Source organism: Salarias fasciatus, chromosome 17 (genome assembly GCF_902148845.1).
Source record: "Salarias fasciatus chromosome 17, fSalaFa1.1, whole genome shotgun sequence".
Classification (NCBI taxonomy): Eukaryota; Metazoa; Chordata; class Actinopteri; order Blenniiformes; family Blenniidae; genus Salarias; species Salarias fasciatus.
This window is the reverse complement of record NC_043761.1, coordinates 2998294-3019533: the sequence shown is the minus strand read 5'-3', so window position 1 is coordinate 3019533 and position 21240 is coordinate 2998294. Positions and strand designations below refer to the sequence as shown.

Genomic DNA, 21240 nt, shown 5'->3' with positions numbered 1-21240 from the left:
GTCTGTGGCGCCGTTTTTACTTTTCTTTCTATTATTTTCCTCCTTCTTCAGCTCTGAGCTCTCAGCACCAGAAACCTTCTCCTGACTGCAGAGGCAGTGAAGCCGTCGACTGAACAACCTGAAACCTTTGTATCGGCGCCGGAAACACAAATAAATACGACGTCCCGGCGGCATTTTTACAGTTTCTTTCTTTTTTTTGTTAATTTCTCATTTTTATGTGTCGATATGTTGAGATCAGTGTGTGTGTGTGTGTGGTATGTGGTGTTTTCTTTCTTTTTCTTTCACTTTTCTCAATAGAAATCCGATTGGACAGAAATCTCTCTCACACACACACACTCACACACACGCCCATCAGGGACGACGCTCTCTGCCATCACTCAAGCTTCCAAAGACTCACAGCGATTGGAAAACCTGTACAGACACGAGAGACGTAAATCCTGCATTTTCTATCACCTTTTTGTAAATCTGGTTATTATTGTACAAAGTGCAGACGTCGCATCAGAGTGTAATCAGTGTACAGAAAAGCTCCTTTATTTCCGCTTTGAGAGTTGTTATTTAAAGTCAATAGAGATATGAATATATAAGGATAGGAGATATATGTGTGTGTGTGTGAGAGTGTGTGTGTGTGTGTTGCTGGTGTTCACGATTCCCCAGGAAGATGGAAAAAATGAGCGACGGGATCCAAACTTCCACACATGGGAGGATCCGAACTTTTACAGTGTCAACATCCTGGAGGAAGGAGGGAAGCAAGTGTGTGTGTGTGTGTGTGTGTGTGTGTGTGTGTGTGTAAGGAAGCGAGAGAGTGTTTGACCCCGTCTGAACTTCACGGGGTCCATGAAACATATGGATATGAAAAGAATTCACAGAAAAATGATTAAAAAACAAAAAAAAGCGAGTGGCCTGCTGCGAAGTGTTAAATGTTCTTTTCATTTGCTTCGGTACGTAGATGTTCATCGTGTTTCCACTCACTGTGGCTCGTGGCTTCTCTTGCAAATAGGAAAAAAGAAAAGTAAACTACAGTCTATTGTTTGCGATTGTATATATATATCTATATGACAAAGATCCGTTGTATGTATTTCCAATGCGCTTCATTTGAAATGTACAGACACGTTTAAAAGCTACTTACTGAATGTTCTCCTCACCCCCCCAGTCCCCCCCCACTCTGACCCCCCCTGTACAGTAACAATGGTATTGATTTGGGTTTTGATGCATTCTTGATTGGTTTCTTGTTCCGGAGTGTTTCTGATCACCGGCCACCGACGACTCCTGTAAGAACGGCGTCCATTGTGCCAAAATCCCCTCAGAATGGAATTCAAATAAAAACATATGAAACGTGTCGGGAGAGTTCAGGCTTTGTTCCTCTGACGCTCACCGGCGGTTTCCACAGAGAGTTTAGTAACAGCCGTATGTATGCCAGCCTTCTTGTTCTTGAAGTTAGATTCTCATTGATAGGCATGAAATAAAATATCCGTAAACCACACCGTCAGTACCAGTTGGAAACAGACTTCAAGAAAAACCCTGAAAGTTTAGAAACATTTCTGTTTCATTAACTGGAATAATAATTATTATTATTTTAATGAAATTTCTGCAATTCAATCTTTTTTGTTACTCTATTGTCATTATTCCACGACTGGATGATTCTGTTTCTGGAATTATTTCTTTTTTTTTTTTTTTTTTTTTTTTTAAGTAGAAAAAACAAATCTTAGGCCTCATTTCCGTGGAAACATTTTTCCTGAGGAAACACATCCTTTTTGCTTTTTTTTCTTTGTTTGTTTATACAGAAATAGCAGAAATGCTGAGAACGGACTGGATTGCTGCTTTTCAAAATAGTTTTTTTTTTTCCTCACAATTTCCACGGAGACGGAGCGTTCACAAAAACATGCATATTTCTCCGTTTCCATGGAGTTTTTTCAAAAAGCTGAGTTTTCAGTGGTTCCGAACAGCGTTTTTACGTAAACTGAATCTTTTATAACAACTGATTAAACATAAAAACATATATTTTTTTCTTCCTTTCCAATCAAACCTTCCAGTTGTACGTTAAAAATATCTCACTTTTACATTTCTTTGCACATGCGTTTGCATAAAAAAAGGGAAAAAAATCCCCACTGAAGTCAAATTTTTTGATCAGATTTCGGAAGTTTCAGAAAATCTTTTTAATTTTCAAGCAACTTTTTTGGGTTTTTTTTTTTAATGGTTTCTCTAAAGAGCCTCGTCTGGGCTGGAAACCAGCTGATCCCACAGAAAAATAAAGACAAATCCACCTGTTGGCATCTTTTCTAACTCATATTTTATTTCAATTTTATTCATGTTTTTAAAAATTTTCCAAGATGTACAAGGACACGGAGAGGGTGTTAAAGTTCAGCTGAGACTACAGAGACGAGGATTTCACTGGGTTTTTTTTCTCTTCTTTTTTTTGTCATTTTCTGGACGATCACGTGGGAACAGACAGACGTTCAGCCGAGCAGCGGGAGGAAGAGGAAGAAGAGGAGGAAGAGGAGGGGAGCAGAAACTAGAAAAAACCAGACGGACGAGAAACGTTCCGCTTCTTGATATCGAGGAATCAGCTGCGATCGTGACTTTTACTTTGAAAAACAAAAAAAACCGCTTGGTTAAGTCAGACCGACGGGTTTCCCAGATCGGGGTTAAACTAACGCGACTTTGGTAAGAAATTAATCCTAGAAACGTCTTCATTAGGCGAGAACACTAAACTCTTCGTCCCTACGGCCGAGGATTAGATGAGGATCTAGCAGGGGGGGAAGGAGGAAGAACAACATTTCCACTAAGCGTCGTATTTCCAGGTTCTACAGTCGACCGACGAAGACAGGCGGCGTTGAATCGACCCTCCGCCGCCTCCTTCCTGTCTCCCTCGGTCCGGACGCCGTCCTCAGTCCATTTGGCCGCGCTCTCGCTTCTTGCCTTCCTTCTTCTGCTTCTTTGCGTCTGAAAGGAAAATAAAAAAAAAATCACTTTGTTTTCATGAGAATGAACAAACGGGGACGTTTCCTCCTCCGTCCCCCTCGGGGACTCACTTCCTGCCTCGGTGGCTGGGTACCTGGCAGCCATGACGGCGGCCGCCCCTCCCCCTCGGAGGCGGGAATCCAAGCGTTAAAACTCACAACATGTGACCGGGGTTGGGGGTCAAAGGTCATTCTGCACTGGAACGCCACGGATGCTGACCGGCCATAACATTATGACCGCCAGCAGGTGGAGCAGATCGTTCTGTATGATTTTAAATGTATTTTCACCAGCTTCATCTCACATTTATCAACTGTTCTCCCCTTTCTGACATTTAAACGCTCTTATTTTTCTTAACATCTTCTTTCATTTCATCTCAGCGAGTCTCTTTCAGCGCAGTAATTTCTTGTTCTCGATGTGAAGCGGTTCCAGCCGCTGTCACGCGGCGTGTCGACCGGAGAACGCCGGCCGGGAACCGTTTGTTTGGACCGTTCGTGTCACTCGGCTTCATTACCGATGTCGAATCGACCTTTGTTTGGGTTCACGGCTCCAGCTGAGTTTCTTCCGCTGCCAGATGTGTCAAATGTGGAAAGAAAGTCGGAATATAATTTAATGTCTCTTTTCCCAGCTTCGCTATTTCCTTTTTTACTCTTTTGAGAAGAAATGATCATAAATTCCTGCTACGATTCAAACAAATTCTTCCTTTTTCTTCCTATTTTTGGAGGCTCTCTGCGGGAGTGACGGGATTTCAGGAGAACTGATGGATCCTTAGCATTCAGCTCCCATAATGCAACAGCCTCACACACTTGTTGAAAATCAATTTATTAGCAAAATGCTATGTGAAAATGAAGTAGTGATGTGTAAAACAGCCGTTTGCAGAGCGCTTTCTGCTCTATTCTCTTTCCTCATTATTAATGCAAAACCAAAAGTTAAAATGAAAAACGCAGGCGGTTACATTTGAAACAGTGGGCTTCATTTCCTGCTTACTTTTAAATTCAGAGTTATGTTTGATCTTTTAGTGAACTCTGACGGCAGCGTCGACTCTGAAGCTGCCGATTCCCCGGAGGGTCGGGATTCCTGGTGAAGCGGCCAGCGTCTCCGTCCCCGCGGCTTCGCTGCAGCTCCTGCTCGACTGAGTTCACTACAGAAACCAGCATTCATATTTATAGGAAGGCTGATAGAATCTCCCACCAGTCTGGTTTTTTCTTCAGAATCACTGAGAGCGGATATTTAGATGGTCAAATGTTTTTTGTTTTTTTTTAATTTCTTGACTTTTATCAGATTTTCTTGGCTTCTAATTGAATTCTGTTTCATGGATGATTCCAAAAACCTCCATTCTGTAACACATTCCATCCATGTTTTCCAAATTTGGTGCATTTTTCTGAAAGATGGAAACGTCTCATTAAGTTTGATGTTCTGCAGAAGCGAAGCGCTCCTGAACTCGTCTGTTCTCCGACTCGTCGTCTTCTCGCTCTCCGTCGCGAGGAGGCTGCCGCTGAAGCTCGAGAGATGTGTCAACGGTAATTATGGATTAATTTGTACTAATGAATTTGTTGAGATGCAGAGGAGGACTTCCTGCTGTCCTCTAATCCTGCCCGACGGACCCGACGCCGCCGCATAAAATGAAGCTTCGGCTGGGAAGGCCTCGAACCTTCACTGAGGACGGCGGGTCGAACCCAGCAAAGCCCGGAAATCCCGTCTGGCGTCCAGCCGGTCCCACGCGGGGGACGTCCAGGGCTCCACTCACGCTCCTCATGTTTCATTCCCGTCACTCTTCGTCCTCCGCCGGGTCTTCGTTTCGCGGATCCTGCTTGGAATTGCAGAACTGCTCTCTCCTCTCTCCTCTCAGTCTCCCTGAAGCCAAACATGACAGCTTCTCTTCTTCTTCTTCTTGTCGTTTCTGCCGATCCGTCCCTCCCACTTCGCAGGTACCTGGAGATTTCCTTCCACGCCTCGCTCCGGCCGCCGTCCTCCCCGCCCGGCGGTTTATTGAACACCTCTCACACCTTCCAGCTTCACACCTTCCAGCCTCGCGCCCGTGTCTCCGTGGCGGCGTTCACACACCCTCCACGGTAAATCCATATCGACTCGTAAACACGTCCGCCGTTTCCTCTGCATCCTCAGCAGGGATTAGAGCCGGACTTCACTTCTGGGTTTGAAAGTCGATCTTTCGCCTGATGCTTTGTTCAAAAACGACAAGCCGGCTGCAGCGAGTTTATGCTACGATTCTGAGTTAAAACCCAAAGCTTTGGTTGCATTTTGGGTCCAATTACAAGATCTGTAGGCTTCAAGCTGATTATTTAATGAAAATACGAGCTGTGTTAAATTTTTTAAACATTTAGGTTCATTTTTTAAAATTTCGAGGCTGTTTTCAATGAAAATATGAAGCATTTCAATGTCTATTAAGTTTTGTGGATCTTTCTTTATTAATGAAAATGCTTATATGTGCTCAGAAATGCAACTTTCTGAAAATGGCTCCTGTTCCAAAATGCTCCGTCTCCATGGAGACTTTTTGCATTTTGTTTTCTACGTGCGATTTCATTCCAAAAAAAAAAAGAGTCCAACAGCACCCACTAGTGGCCCAACATGCTCACTACGCCGTTTTCAAAAAGTTGACATGAAAATGTGAAACTTTTCTGAAACAGAGATGTAAAAAACGGCCTGTTTTCTCTGGAAACGAGGCCTGAACTTCCTGCAGGCGTCAACACGAGACTGACTGAAGCCGGCGCGCCACACTGCCTGCTACTATCACACTTCCTGTTTGTCTCTGACAACAGGCCGATTCGGCACCAAGTAACGAACGCATCGCAGATGGCGAGCGGCGCTCGTCTCCTCCAGAAACTTCCTGTCAGGATGAATTAATGATGCGCTGCCGAGCGAGAAATCCAGCCGCTGAAAGACAAACAGACGGATTTGCTCCAGTCGGAGAGGGCCAGGCTCTCGACGTCTTATTGTGGCGGGGCTTCACCTGACTGTGGCTGTTCGGTTGATGAAGCGTCGGCTTCCGAGCGCGATAAGGCTTCTGTTTGGAAACAAACTCCACTCTCGTTATGCTCCTGTTTGGACAGCGGGTCGGCGGCGGCGGCGGCGGCTCGGTTTCAGCCGTGTTTGCTGGACTAACAGCGCGGTGTTGACCGACGGCGGCGGTTTCAGTCCGGGCGGACGGCGACGGAATCTGGCAGTTTCCACAAACCCTCCCGGAGTTCGCCGCCTCCAGAAGCCTGTAATTACTCCTGAATAGAGAGTTAACCTTTTCACCCCTGCTTTAAAATCACTCGACACCTGGACTCTGCTCTTAAAGAGGCGGGTTCCCATCGCTGGATATGAATGCCAATCACAGCCCCAGATTAAATCCTTTGTGAGGGTTTGTTGGATTTAGTAAAGAGGCAATCAGTGGGAGACAAGATAAGCATCTATTGAACTTCTTCCTCGACAAATCGTCACAAAGCGGCGACAAGAAGTTCAGTCTCCTCGATCCGAGAGGGAGAGGAAGGATTTCTTCCTGCTTCTCATCGAGGACAAACTTCAATCACTTCTTTTGGTTTTATTTCCTAACTTTGCTCAGGTGTTATTTTCTATTTGTCAAAAAAGAAGAAAAGAAGCACACAAGTTATCGTTATTTCCTTCGATATGAAACCGTCAGGAGAATATTTTAAGCCGTCTTGTGTTTTCTCAAGAGACTGCGAGCTGCCATCAGCAGCAAGTGGGCGTAATTACTTTAGTTTTTAATCACAAGTGTTTATTTGCTCTAAAATAGACTGTGGCAGAAAAATTCAATAGAAAAAACGGCAACTGCTTTCAGCCAGCGGTGAAGTGATGAACCGACATCGTCTCACTCGCTCCCGCCTTGGGTTTACCTTGCAGCTTGGTCTTGGGGATCTTCCCGCACGGCTTGATCGCCGTGACGGTGGCGGCGCAGGTGGCGTCCATGAGCGCCCGCTTCAGCACCCCCGTCCTGTTCTTCTTGCCCGTGGCCAGGTCGCACTCGCCCCAGGCCTGGAAGTCGTACTTGCATTCACCTGCAGCACAGGAGGAGACCAGAGCGGCTTGTTGTTCGTTATCTGGTAGAGTTTTCACACGGAGTCATGTCAACAGGGCCTTGATGGCGTCTCTGCACCGCTTCCGTTCAGATTTGACGCCACGTTTAACCTACTGTAAACCAGACCGGAGGCCGGACTGCTCCCGGATCCGGCTGCCGAGGCAGAACCGGGTCGGAGCGGCGTTTTCGGCGCCGCTCTACGCCCATGTCTGTCACGCCTGCCTCCGTTGTTTTGATGCCAATCTCGCCGGGCTCCCCCGAGGGAGGCGGCGGTGACACTCGTTCGTCAGACCGCCGAGATCCCGGGCTGCTCGTCAGAGGAGGGGGGGGCGGAGAGCAGGGGACGGCGCTGACAGGGCCATTGTTGTGAGAATCCTTCAGGGACTTCCTGGAGCGGCCAACGTTAAAAACCCAGAGCCTGCAGGCCCATCATCTGTCTTCTAGAGAGAGAGGGCGTTCTGGGAATTCATCAGGCGGCTCGTGTCCAGCTTAAGGTGTTTCATATGTGTAGGCATAAGAGAGAGAGAGGCGGGGTGTAGAGGTGCGAACGCTCCCACTCGAGCCGCTCCGCCGACGGCCGGAGCACCATATCTTCATTTCTGGACGAACGGATCTGATAATGTTGACTCACGCCGCCTGCTGCTGCCAGCAGAGAAACAAAACCTTCTTTACGATTCCTCTGATTCCACCAGAAAAACTTCTTTTAAAGCCACTAATTGGCTGCTGGGTTTTCCCCATAAGCGACGTGTTGTGTAGGTGGATTAATTATCATTATCACTGTACCTCGTAGTTTTATGAATATTATCAAAATTCTTATTATTAACTCAAACGATCTGGGCTTTCTCTCCTTTTTTTTTTTTTTTAACGTCAAGCCTTCATTGTTCCGACATTTTCCCCATAATGCCGGAATTTTCCTTCCCAGCAGATGTTTGGGTTTGTTTTTGGCAGCCGGGCTCCGAGACAACAAACGGCGGCTCGCTTCCATCAAGTGCCCCCTTTCAGCGCTCACCCCTTTTAGCTTTGTGTGGCGTGTTTGTGTGGAACTGCGTGGATCCATTGTGTATCATCCATTGTACCCGCAGCGGATCACCTTTCTTTTCCAGGCGTATTGTGTTCAGAACCATTAGCGCTGCTGTCACCCGTCCCACAGGTGCGCCTCTTGTTTTTTTGGGTCGCGGTGCCAGGAACCCCCGACTCCACGGCTTTCTGCTCGCGCTCCTCTTTCAACATTCGCACGCCAAGTTCTGCTACCAACAGTCCGGGACGAGTGCGAGAAACTCAAACTGCTGCTAACCTGGTTTTAAACATGTCGGGGTTTTAATCAGATGTGACAGCACCACCAGAGGAGAGGTCAAATGTCAAACCTTTCATGATCGGGATCTCAGAACCTCCTCAAACTTCATCTGTTGCAGCAGGAACTGAAATTTTCCCAGCATGGCTTGACACGGCAGTAATAGAGATCTTCAATAATATCTTAGTAGCAGCTAAAACTTGATAACATTTACACAAAAATTACTGTTTTGCACTATTTTCTGTGGGATTCATCAACAAATGATTGCTAGAATGTATTCAGATGGTCATTCGGCTGATCAGACAGTCTTCTTATTAATTCCAGAATGTCCTAGGAGATATTCCTCCTGTTTTTGGTGCATCATACCATCGTACCGAACAATCACTCGATTGATTACCAACAGCAACAGAGCTGAAGGTTTTGGTCTGAAACAACATCAGATCAAAATCAACTGTCAGTAAAAGAAACTAGCCTGCACAGGCATTTCAACACCCCTATATTAAGATTTAAAATCTTGGGAGGAATCTATAACTCCTTGTATTCAACTGTAAGTCAAGAGAGATTGCAATATGTAATGATTCGCTGTTGGGCTTCATCATATCCTTCCTTAAAACATATAAACCAGGTTTATTTCTGCTTTCCATGCAGTCTGCAGTAGATGGTAAAACGTCCGGCTGTTCGGTCATAAAATCAGCTCATAAAACTTTACACGTCTGATCAAGCAGACCTCTACGGCCGCCGTACGTTGGGCGGATACCTTCTAACTCCCCTCAGATTAAAAGTTTGCTGTTTAAGGCTGCAGGTTACCGTCGAGCCAGACTCTGACCAGCCAGACTAATCATAGCTACTCGTTGAAGGTGCAACTGCATTTCTTCTTGCACCTATTCTGTCACATAGCGTTGAGCTCCAGGTCCTCTGCTGTTAAAATACCCAAACTAAGGGGATTGCTCTCACCCTGCAAGAGTGTCCGGCGTCTCCGAACACAACACGAGCTAGTTAGGCATCCCCGTTGTTATTTCCTCAAGTAACTTTCTGCAATTTAAAGGCCAGAGGCTTGCAACTTATCGCCACCCCCTCTAAACTTCTGCCGCTATCATCCATATAGCCAGTTAGTGGGGCCATTATTTCCTGCAGCGTGTTCATCATTCGTGACAAGCTCATTGCAGAACAGCAGGCGTCTGCCTGACAGGCCATACCGTGGGAACAAAAGTCCCCCAGGCTTGTCACTGCCAGACATTTCAGCTCGGAGAGCCGCACAGTCTCCAGCCCCAAAAAGCAAAATGACAACGCCGGCTGATTATTCCTGTGTTTTCCATGACAATGTATCACACTCTCCGCCGACATTTCTGCTCTGCCTCTAATTAGCTAGCTTATGCATTGCTATTCTGAAAATAGGACTATTGTTTGTGCGAGTGACAGGCTACAATCGATCACGGGGAGGTGTGAAGTGGAACGGATGGGGGCAATACGTCTGCAGAAATGGAGGGGAGTTTCTTTGACGTGTGTATTTTTAAAACCTCTATATAAGAAGCACCTGAGTTTCCACCGCAAGCAGCCCAGAAATGCCATCATTTCGCCATTTCCTGAAATCCCGTCCACAGGATTTTGGTATAATTCATCATTTAGCAACATTTGACAGAAGAATAAGAGGGAATTGTGCCGAACGCCCCGGCTCACCTCCGAACTTCTTCTTCCAGTTGCAGGGGATCTTGCAGCGCTGGGTCTTGATGGTCTGCTTGCAGTCGGTCCCGGTGCGCGTCCCCTCCCTGGTGCCGAGCCCGCAATCGCCCTCGTTGGCGACGCACACGCTCCACTGCCACTCCCCGCAGTCCGACTTCCGCTCTTTCTTACCTGGAGGAACAACCGCGCACCTTCAGCACCACGATTTCACTCTACCGTCAGATTAAAGTACGTAGCTTGATCGGGAGAGAATCACCTTGTTTCTCTCCTTTGCCTCCTTCAGCCGCCATCACCGTTAACACCAGGAGCGCCATTAGGGCCAGCTGCGTCCACTGCTTCTGCCCATTCATCCTGAAAAGAGAGGACGAGGCCAACGTTAAGGGAGAATCCAATTTCCGCTACGAAGCTGAACTTTCCGGCGATTCGCTCCGATCAGCACAACGGTCAGAGTCGGTTCTTCACTTCTTCAGACGCTTTCTCAGCTAATCGCCCGCGGTGTTGGTAAAAGCTTCCAGTGACAAAGATTTTTAAATGCTCCCGGACTTGAAAAGACAGAAAGAAGACAGAAAACCGATAGTGGCCCTCATGAGACCGGAGGAATGGATTTCCTCTGGATTCCAATATCGACGCTGCATTTGTCTGTGTTTGACAGGAAGTCACAGGCGGATTTACCGTCAGTCGGAGGGACAATCTGAACCTAACCCCTTGATTTTATTTGTCAAACCTTGAAGCCTCCTGTATCCTGAAACCATCGGAACAGATGATAATCACATCCTGCTGTGGAAAACCGACGACATTCATGGAAGTCTCTTGATCTCAAAAGAAAACCCCCCTAAACCAATTACCCTATGAAATACAAATTCCATAAACCTTCCAATGTTTAGAAATCATTGCCGTTGCCCATCAGGTGACGCCGAGGCTCTGCGGCGGTCGCTAACGGCAACGCTTCACATTCACCATCAGTTAGTCTTAACGTGAATCGCTGACATTTCATTCCTCCCGGCAGTTTTCAGGCCAAACGGGGGCGAGACGTACGTCTAACGCCGCCTCCCCAGCAGCAAATCACACCCTGGATACACCAGAGGCTGAAGACTGAGGAGGAGGAGGAGGAGGAGGAGACCTCAAGTAATATTACACCGAGAGATAAATGACTTTCAGAGTTGACTTTTGAGGAGGCTCACTATTCCTGAACATACGTTCTTGTCTTTTCTGACAGAAGAGATTTCAGGTGTATTTAAAGTTCGCGGCGGGATCGTAAACGTCGGCGCTGCTCCCGTCACCATCACCAGACTAACGCACTGAGATGAAATTAAAAAAGAGAGACGCCGTTTGCTTCTCCCGGGTGGGATCTTACAGCAGACCGAGCGACGGCAGCCGCTACCCAGCGTCTGACGCCAGCGACGCCGCTCCCCGCTGAGATTCCTGGGAAATCAGACACATTCGTCATTTTTAATTCATGGTGAGCCGGTTCTCAGCCCGTCATCCGCCCGATCATTTCATTCCTCTGACAGGAAGAGGACTTTACAGGTGTTCAGACCCGATGTTTAATGATCAGATGGCTCTAAAGCGCGCTCTGTCTTGGCGATATTATCTTCCGGCTCTCATAATGAGCCTTGTGGCGACGCCCGCAGTTTTCCTGCCAGAAGAAATGGTCTGTATCCTCCACATGATTGATTTTATGGTTTTCTGACTGTGGCAGCTCGCAGCAGACAAACTCAGTTTTGATTAAATACTTTCGACTCCATCTCCTCGCTTTTTCTTTTTTTTTGCCTTCAGTGTTTTCTCCTTTTAAGAGATTCCAAACTATTCATCTCCAGAACCCAAAAAATAGAAGGAAAAAAGAATCCCAGCTGTGAGAAGAGCACACAATGACTTCTGAGAGAAAACCTCAAAGAAATCTGCCCGATAAAGATCATTTTCCAAGGAAAAGAAGAAGAAAAAAGAGAAATGTGGCCTTTCAAGAGATAACAGAGTCTCTGGCTGGGTTCGTCACTCGCTGGAAGATGGGCTCTCGATGCGGCGCTTTCAATGAGCAGCAGGTTGGAGGAAAATCCACCTTTGAATTAGGCTGACTTAACCGTTTCCCGACAGCGACGCCTCCTCGGGAAGTCAGCAGATGAAATGAAAGGCGCCGCGTTTAGGCTGACACGTCTGCCGTAATGGACGGAGGGCCGAGGGGGAACATCTGACCGCCGCTCAGCGGCAGGGCGGGCGAGAGGTGGGGGGGTCGTCCACGTGCGACTCCACTTTGCATTCCTTCGCCTGGGAACACAGACACTTTGTTCAGGCGATAAAAGAAAGTTAAAGACACGTGTGGATGGTTCCTCTCTAAAAGTCTGATCTCCCAGCAACCCGAGCTCAGATCGTGAGTCAGACGCTCCTCGTTCGACGTGGGGATGTTTCTACATCAGCTCCAGGAACGTCGACTCGGTGTTTTCTTGAGCTCCAGACGCGGAAGTGAGTGATGAGCGTCATAAAACTCTTCGATATCACAATGTTCTGCTAAATTTGACACCAAAGCGGCTTGACAGGAGGGGGGAAAAGAGCCATTAATCATCCCTCAACGTGTCCCCAGATCCAGAGGTGGATACTGAAGGAAGGATATGAGGCTAGCGAGGCGAAGATCGTCAAATAAAGAAAGTAATTAATGTTCCGGGAGACTGGAAGCCTTGAGACTGTGGGAGAACTCATGAGTCAAACAGCAGGTTCCAGGTCAGATCTGATCGCTCGTGGTTCTGTGAGCAGGATTAAACCAGCGGCGGCTAACAAGTCAACGTTAACATTACAGTCGCCTCGTGTCTCATTATCCTCACTCTCCCCGATGTCCGGACATGTTGTTGTTTATTGTTTGTCTGGATGGTTTATGTCCCCGTTTGTGTCTTGGTTCCCCTGATTTATTAAAATCCTTCATAAAGGCTCCTGATTTACATGCTCACATAAATAAATTGTTCTTTCATTGCTTTGCATGTGTTCAGCAGGTTATTGAACAGTCAAACTTAGACATGCAACACAGAAAATATCTTAATATAAATAAATCGACACATCTTCAAAGTGTTGTCGTGTAAATCAAAAACTTTTCGGAAATGAAAAACAATGCACTTTCTCTGGAAATATTGCCGTATGAAGAGGAACGTGGAGTCAGAGGAAATGCATCTCACCACAATAAGAGCATCTCTACTAAAGAATGATTCAGTTTCCAAAAGAACAGTGCAAAAAAAAAAAAAAGGTTTCTCCACAAATTTCAAAAATGTCCCTTTTTTTTGTGAACTTTTATAAAGTCTGAACCGAAACATACATGAATTCAGATCCATTTTGGTTTTTCTGTCTGTTACCTTTGTTTTATACTGTTAAACTCTGCCTGTGATTCTCACCTCTTGTTGTTGCTTTCTGAACTTTATTTTTCTCATAGTAAGTTTTACTTGCCACCATTTGGAAACGTAGAACATCCTGTTGTTTGTCTAAATTCTGTTTTTTTCGGCTGTTTTTGGAGAAACGCCTGAACGGAGCCGCTGCTCCTCAATAACGTCTCTCCTCCTCCTCTCAGACAGGAAGTGGGGGGGATCGATTGTTTGCAAACCTCACACCGAGGGTCACTTTAGCCGGAACATTAGAGACGTCCCGCGGTCAGCGCGGCTCATGAAAGAGTGAGAATTAGCCCGATCACACCCGGCCATTTGCCCCATTGATCGGCGGGCTCCCGGGGAGGGGACTGAAGGAGGAAAGCCGATACGGGCCACAGATCGATGGCCCTTCAGCGACTCCTCGTGTGCTTTGGTAAATACGCACCAGAAGCTGGAAAACACTCGATTCGGAACGGCCGCCGCCGCCGCCGCCGCCTCTCTCCTCTCTCCGTTATTAGAACCGACGTAATCCCCGCCGCATGTGTCTGATATGAAGGCAGGAGGCGATGGCGCCGACGGCCGAGGAAGTTTAATGAATCAATTATACCAACGAAGAAGAGAGTTATTAGCCGAGGGGAAGAAGGCCTCCAGACTCGGCTCTGCTCGTTTTAACCATTAACCTCTCGCAGTCCGCCTCCTAATCAGGGAATCCATGAAGATGCATGCGGCGAGCGTGCAATCAGGCGAGAGCTTCTCCGCCACGTGTTAACGGCCAACGCAAATATTATCATAAAACACATGTAGGCATTTAAAACCACTTAGCGGCGTATGAATTAATCATGGTTTTCTTTAACACGTCTTTGCCCTCAGAGGTTCCAAATGAAAGGATGGAGCTTCTTCAACACTGGGTCACGCAATCAGGTTGCTTCCAGTTGGTTGAGCGATGTTTGGCTTTTTCTGTCTTCCTGTGCAGGTTTATAGAAGATTCTCCAAATAACATTTAGATCTGCATCTTGAACTGGATTATCACTCTCAAACAATTCACTGGTAAGTTACTGTTGTACATGCTCATTGTATTTTAGTGTGTTGTAGTTGTTGACTTAAGCTTTTTCATGCATACTTAAAGCTACGTTCCTTTGTAATGTGAGTTAGCGGATAAGGCTCCATCTACTCGACAACATTTTGGAGTGAAAATGTGAAACTTTGGGTGTCCGTTTACATGACAACAGAGCTCAAAGCCACTGAAAACACAACTTTTTGAACATCTGAAGCTATAATTTTAGTTTTACTGTTCTTATCTCTAGTTGCACTTTGAAAACAACAAACATATCAGGTAAATACTGAAAATGCTGAGTTAGACGAGCTGCAGGAATCATCCAGGGAAGCAGCATCCTTGCTTTCAGAGTGTCAGTGGCGCTGTATGCTTATCGACTCATTTCTGAGAGTCAATATTGAATAAATACACACTCGAGCTCACATAGTCAGAAGGAAACTGTTCATCTGCTGCCGTTTCGCTGATGAGCGGAACAGCAGGTAAAGCAGGTCTGCCTTCAGAACGACACGTAGCTACAGCTCCACTCCACTCCGAGCGGCAACGTGACAAAACGGCGAGACGGACGGCAGCGGACCGCCGCTCTGCGCCTCCTCATCTGCTGAGTAAAACCAGGGACGGCAGCCAAATGTGTTCCCTGACACAAAGCCGATTGACGGCGAGCGGCAGGCCGTGCACGAGCGCCATGTGTGCACGAGCGCCATGTGTGCACGCTGCAGGGGGGGTTTCAGAAGGACAAGTAAACGTTCTTCTCTTGCCCCTTAAGGTCTTTGTCTTGGCCCATTAACGCCTTGGTCTTGGGCTGCTCTGATCTTGATCTTGACTCGGTCTCAGCTCCTTACAGTCTTGGTCTTCAGATGCTTTGGTCTTGGCTTTGACCCCTTAAAGTCTTGGTCTTGGCCTGATCCCGGCCCCTGAAAGTCTTGGTCTTCACTTGGTCTCAGAACATTAAGGCGTTGGTCTTTTCTCAGTCGTGAGCTTGACTCAGTCTCAGTTCCTTACAGTCTTGGTCTTCAGATGCTCTGGTCTTGATTTCAACCCCTTAAAGTCTTGGTCTTGACTCGTCTCAGTCCATTAATACCTTGGTCTTGGGATGCTCTCGGTCTCTGGGTAGTTGGTCTTTACTACAACACCAGAAGTCACAGTTTTGTATGAAAACACGGTGAAATGATTGAAGCTTTGACAATTTGGTCCCATCAAAGTAATAAAAACTGTCACAAATACAAAAGATAAGACACATACTCGTGTCATCCTGGCTTTACCTGCTAGTTTTAGACTGGTTTAGATCCCGATTGGTGTTTATAGGGAAATCAAAATCTGCATCCCAGAGGAACTCGCTTCCATCACAGAAGTATAAAACTAAATCAGCATCCAAGTTCCTTTTCGCTCATTCCCTCATCTGCAGGCAGGATGCTTCTTCATATAAATGCAGCCTTATTTATGCTGCGGTTCACACACATCATTCATGCGTGCTGCAGATTAATGCTGTTACCATGTATCTGGAATGAAATGAAATGTATTTTTAATGCAATGACTTGCTGCCAAACATAAATTGTATCAATCTGGATGCATTACATGCATCTGGAATAAGTGCTTCCATCAGTCCTGAATGCAGATTTGCTTTAATCCTTTCATCTAAATTATTTTCAGTTGCCACTTTTTTCAAAATACATTTTTCATGCATCTGGAGTAATCCTAAATCCTGAATGCAAGTCGCTGCAGCTGCTCTGAAATCAGCGAGAGCAGCGTTTGTTGTGGCCGTTCATAGTTGGAATGACATTCGTCAAAGCTGATGACTCGACGCCGATTAAATCTCCAGATAAAAATCACGGTACAGATGTCCAATGAAAGAGAAACTCCTTGCCTTGAATAAGAAAAACCATGTTTCTGCGGACAGCACAGCTTTCAGAATAAAGGTGAGAGGACTTCATTGATAGTTTTTCTGTTTGTCTCCGGTGACAGACAGAATACAACACTATGTCCTTGGGAAAGAAGTAAAGGCAGAAAAAAAAAAAATCCACTTGTGAGTGGATTTTCCCATCTCAGTAGTTGAGATTCAGAGGAGTAGTGAATGCCTCGCCGAGACATGGGTCACACTGAAAGGATTTATTTAGGCCATTCTTCGGTGTGTGTGTGTGTGTTCCTCGAGCTGAGGTCTTGAGAGATTCCAGCACAGATGAAATGAGGAGTGAATCGACTGGAGGATACAGGAAGACCTCTGAAAGACACAGGAAAGCTTGTACAAGCTGAGGCTGGGATTTGCTGGGAGAGATCCTCCCTCGCTGCTTCCTGTTCCTAGAAAATTCAACTTTAACGCTCGGCGAAGAGAACAGTGTCGTCCGCATAAATGGATAATCTGTGGAATTAAGACCCAACTTAGGTCTCATTTACAGCAAAGATTTGTACCATTTGCAACACTTTCTTATGATTTCAATCACACGAAAAGGGGGTGGCGCAGTCGGGGTAAACGCCACATTGGGTTATTTCCTGCTGTCATTTCTCCAAACGTCATGACATGATCGCAAAAAAAAAAAAAAAAAAACCCGATTATACTTTGCGGTTTCTAAAATAATGAAAAAAGAAGAACCACAAGCGTAATACCTCTGGTTAATTCCATTTCTGATATTGGCAGGCGTCCAGATAGAGACGTTCAGGGATTCTGTACGTGTTTCACAAACCGAATACGCCACAGTGCAAAGCATTATGGGACTGATCCTCTGAAATTAATCGCGTCTCAGTTTGGTCCAATAATCCAATTAATATTTTATAATTTTCATATAAATGGGTCATTCTGATCCTTTAATCGATTACAATTCAGTCTGATTGTCAAACAAGTGACCGTGTGAACGCAGCTGTTGTTATTGTCCATCGACTGGAAGACGTGCTGAGGAGCTGTTTACAACGTCGACGGTGTGCAGTGGTTGTGTCTTGCTCTGTTTACACAGAGATCGAGTTTTCAGTCACTCTGAACGCCGCCGTCATGCAAACGGACGCCGAGAACACAACAAAGGTTTTGCATTTTCACTTAATGAAGAACTGATTTGATTTTATATCACCTTAACTTCCCTCCATCAGTACTTCAAAAATATTCCCCCTCTTTGATTCCATCAAAAATCACATGTATTTGAATGAAGACAAAAAAAAAGAGGAAGAAGATCAATATGTTCAATCAGCCGGTGGAAGTTTCAGCGCCGCCTTCTGGTTTAATGATCTCTATTGAAGAGGTGAGTTATTTTCTCATGGTCCCCCAGGATTCCTTCACTGAGCCACGGAGGCTTTTCCTCGTGTGATCAGGTGCAGAGGATTCTGGGAAAACGCCACCCGTTTCGTGACTTGTGTTTTTTAAAGGTCACACAGGGGGGGGGAGTCGGCGTTATCTCTGCGACAGTCCCAGAGTCCTCTGGGAGCTCAAACACAGCGTGTGTGTGCTGCTCTTTGTGTGTTTGAAGCTTAACAAAAAAAAAAATGGAGCTAAGTTTGACGAGTGGAGCACAGTGATAAAAACACAGGAACAATGGCCGGGCGAGAGCGCCGGGGCTGAAACGGCTGAAATTGAAGCCCAGTTCGTGCTCTGATGCCTCCATTACACTGATCATATTATACTTTCCCTCCAAACACCCACTCGTTTGCTTATCCTCGCTCTCATCTCCGAGCCTCTTCTTCCTTTTGTACTATTGACACCATGAGAACCACAAACTCCAGTATTATCAGCAGTAACTGTTTAACTGTAGCCTTCTGGTATTCGGCGCACGTATTCAGAGGCTTTCAATAAACACTGACATGTTCGGCAGTTAGGCGATGTTTGCACACTTCAAACAGAAATAAGCTATTTATGCATTTATTACCTTTATATTCCAGGGTGTTTTATACATGTGTGCTTTGAAAAGGGGCTCGTATTCTGGCTCCACGTCTCCATTTCGTCGCTGCAGTGGATTATCTTTCAGTCGTCTCTGTACATTTGGCTCTTCTGCACCGCTCATTGAGGTTGTTTAAATATACCAACACAGTAGTTTCAGCAATATCAAACTAAAAAACTGTATTCTTTGGCCTAATATTGCATTTCTATTTGTTTTACCTCTGGCAAAAAAAACTGGATTTACACTCTGTTTTCCATCTTTCACTGGCCTGTGGAGGGAAGGAAGCAAGCCAACAGCACTGCAGCAGGTGTGGAAAGAGAAACAAACACGTAGAACTGGTGGAATGGTTTGAAAACAGACAACAGCACAATTTTTCAAATCAATGGGCTGAAGAATCGACTCACGCCGTCCAGAAAATGGGTTTATGACTGTTTATGACCATATGAAGCTGTTAGAAGTCGGAAAAATCTAAATATGTCTCTTTAAAGCTTTACTTGTGCTAGGAATATGTAGAAAATCTATCCAAAAAATAACATTATTTAGACCCAGATTGGACATTTCAAGTGAAAATGCATTCAGACTGTGTTGTTTCAACAACAGCTCCCACTAGTGGCCCCACATGCTAACTGCATCATTTCATAATGGTGTTTTTCTTGCGTTCTAGATGAACGCCGAATTTGTTGTGATGTTTTATGCGCCACTGACGGCGAGAATAAATCGCAGCATTAAAGATTCCCTCCAGTGCTTCGGGAACCTTTTTTGATTCCCCCGAATCAATTTGTCGGGCTCACAGCTGCCATTGCATAAATTGGATTATACTTTCTTTGTGGTATTATTATACTATTTTTTTTATTACAATCCACTGCAAAGAAGAAGCTGGAGAATGAAATGTTCTTTTGACTATTGTGAACTTATTAAATTGACAAGCTTTTATTTCGATTGAGAGAAATTGCTTTTTTTGTGCAAACTACAAGCTCACAAAGGCGTTTTTCTTCTAAAACTTACTGATCATCGATGATCGTCACGATTTTTTCATCTTTAGTTGCACAGACCAGCAAAATTGAGCCACAATAACTTTTAATTTCTTAAATTTTCTACTTTGTTGTGGTGCCGCGTAGACGTGATTAAAAAAAAAAATCTTTATTTTCACTCAGTCCTGAAAATGACGACAATCTCAACATAAAGGCAAATTTAATCTAAACTTCTGGAGTAAAATATTCATGAAAAAAATAAAAACCCTCTCCTAAAACTGTTGCATTGTGGGTGCTTTTACAAACTCACCCTGACAGCATGGCTTTGATGCTAATGCTAGCCTGCTAGCTTTGATGGCGGCCGTGTTGTGTTGCGTCTGCTACTCTTACAAGTGGGTTTCAAGCCAAGCACAGCTGGAGAAAGGTGTGTGTGTGTGTGTGTGTGTGTGTGTGTGTGTGTGTGTGTGTGTGTGGGGCGGGGGGGCAGGTTGTGATCATACCGCCGATATGGGGAAGCTGTATTCACGCAGTCATCTATTTTTATCCTCTCCATTAATCTGGGTTCCTTCCAGCGAGGGAGGCGGCGGTGGAAGCACCTGAGCAGGCGGAGGCTGCAGGGGACGTCTTATCACCGCCTACCCCCCCCTCCACCCCCATCTCCACCACCCCCCCCCTTTTGATTGCCAGAAATAGCTCTGCTTGTTCCCTTCAGATGCCGGCTGTCTGGCTGCTGGACCTCCAGCCTCCGCCCGTCCTCCACCCCCCTCCGGCGGCCGCTGACAGCCCGGGAACAGCTCCGTCCCCAAAGCCACAGGCTGTTAGCACCAGGAGTTGCCCCCCCCACCCACCCACCCCCCCACCCCCCCCTCCTGCTGACTCTCTGAAGGCGCCAATTTAGAGGTGTCCGTCTAATTGAGTAGGCAACATTTATCTCTAGAGTGTGTGTGTGTGTGTGTGTGTGTGTGTGTGTTGCTCTCCAGTCACTTCTTCATTAAAGTGTGCTGGATGAGAAAGCCTTCACACACACAGCGTAGGCAGATTTGTCCCTCTTGATTGAGCCGTCCTCCCTTCCCCTTTATTTCCGTTCCATCTGCCTCCTCCCTCCGCTCTGCATCCTTTATGAGTCTGGATTACTGTCTCTGTCCGTGCATGTTTTTATTTGTTCACTTTTTGATTAAAGATCAAGATGAATCGAGTCAGTGTCTGAGGAGCGGTGGAGGAGCGTTCTGTATGACGGATTTCTTTTGCATGCTGGGAAGCGCTTCGCCACCAGATGAACCTTTCAAAAGGAGGAAGAGCTGGAAAACAGTTCAGTCAAAATCAAGGATTCTCTCTCTGCACTGCAGTTTTAGGTAACCCGGAGATAATTCTGCATTCTTGAGCAACTGCAAAGTGGGAAACATCCCAGCTCAACTTGGGAAATTCCCACAGAGAAAGAGTGAGAATTGGAAAAAAACTCCCTCTGCACTACTTTTGGTTATTTTTATCATGAATCTTTGTCCTTGAATTCTCTCAGTTTGATTGACTTTTGAACTTGATATCGTTGAAACTTCAAGATAAACGACAATCGTGATAGTCGTCATTCGTTTGTCAATTTTTTCACTCGCACTCAAATGCATCATAAGTTTACACCCGTCATCTGCTTTTTCCCGGCTCTCTGGGTTTTTCTCTCAGTTTAGATTAACCGTGTTTAAAACCTCTGCTGGTTTCTGTTCCTTTTTGTTCGTCTAGACATGAAATTACTTTTCAATCGCACATCAATAGGCAGCCGGTCGCCGCACAACAGAAGCTGCGACGTCTCAGACGCCACTCGACCTTTAATTTCTCGCATTTCGGCGTCACAATCTGAGCTCAGCTCGAAGAGTCGATCTTCAGTCACCTCCACTTCCAGGAAATAAAGTCTGTTTGGAATCCTCACACACTGTACGGTCCCAGTTCACCGGGTCGATCCCTCTCTGAAGTGTCCTTCTCTTGTTTTAAGTGTCCTTCTGTCGCTGATGGAGTAGATGTTAGTTAAAGTGGTTTACTTCATCATTTAAAGCCACTTCAGGATGT

At 45.8% G+C, this 21240-nt stretch overlaps 1 protein-coding gene across 1 annotated transcript in view; it reads right to left on the bottom strand.

Moving 5' to 3' along the window:
* Nucleotides 1-2354: 2354 nt before the first annotated feature.
* ptn (pleiotrophin) overlaps nt 2355-21240 on the bottom strand; it is a 37003-nt gene continuing 18117 nt past the window's right edge. Inside the window, exons 2-5 of the mRNA XM_030113968.1 lie at nt 10222-10316; nt 9963-10136; nt 6813-6974; nt 2355-2940 (exon numbers count right to left, since the gene is read on the bottom strand). Of these exons, the coding sequence (XP_029969828.1) occupies nt 2885-2940; nt 6813-6974; nt 9963-10136; nt 10222-10316 (487 nt within the window). The 3' untranslated portion in view covers nt 2355-2884. The remainder of the gene's footprint in view (nt 2941-6812; nt 6975-9962; nt 10137-10221; nt 10317-21240) is intronic.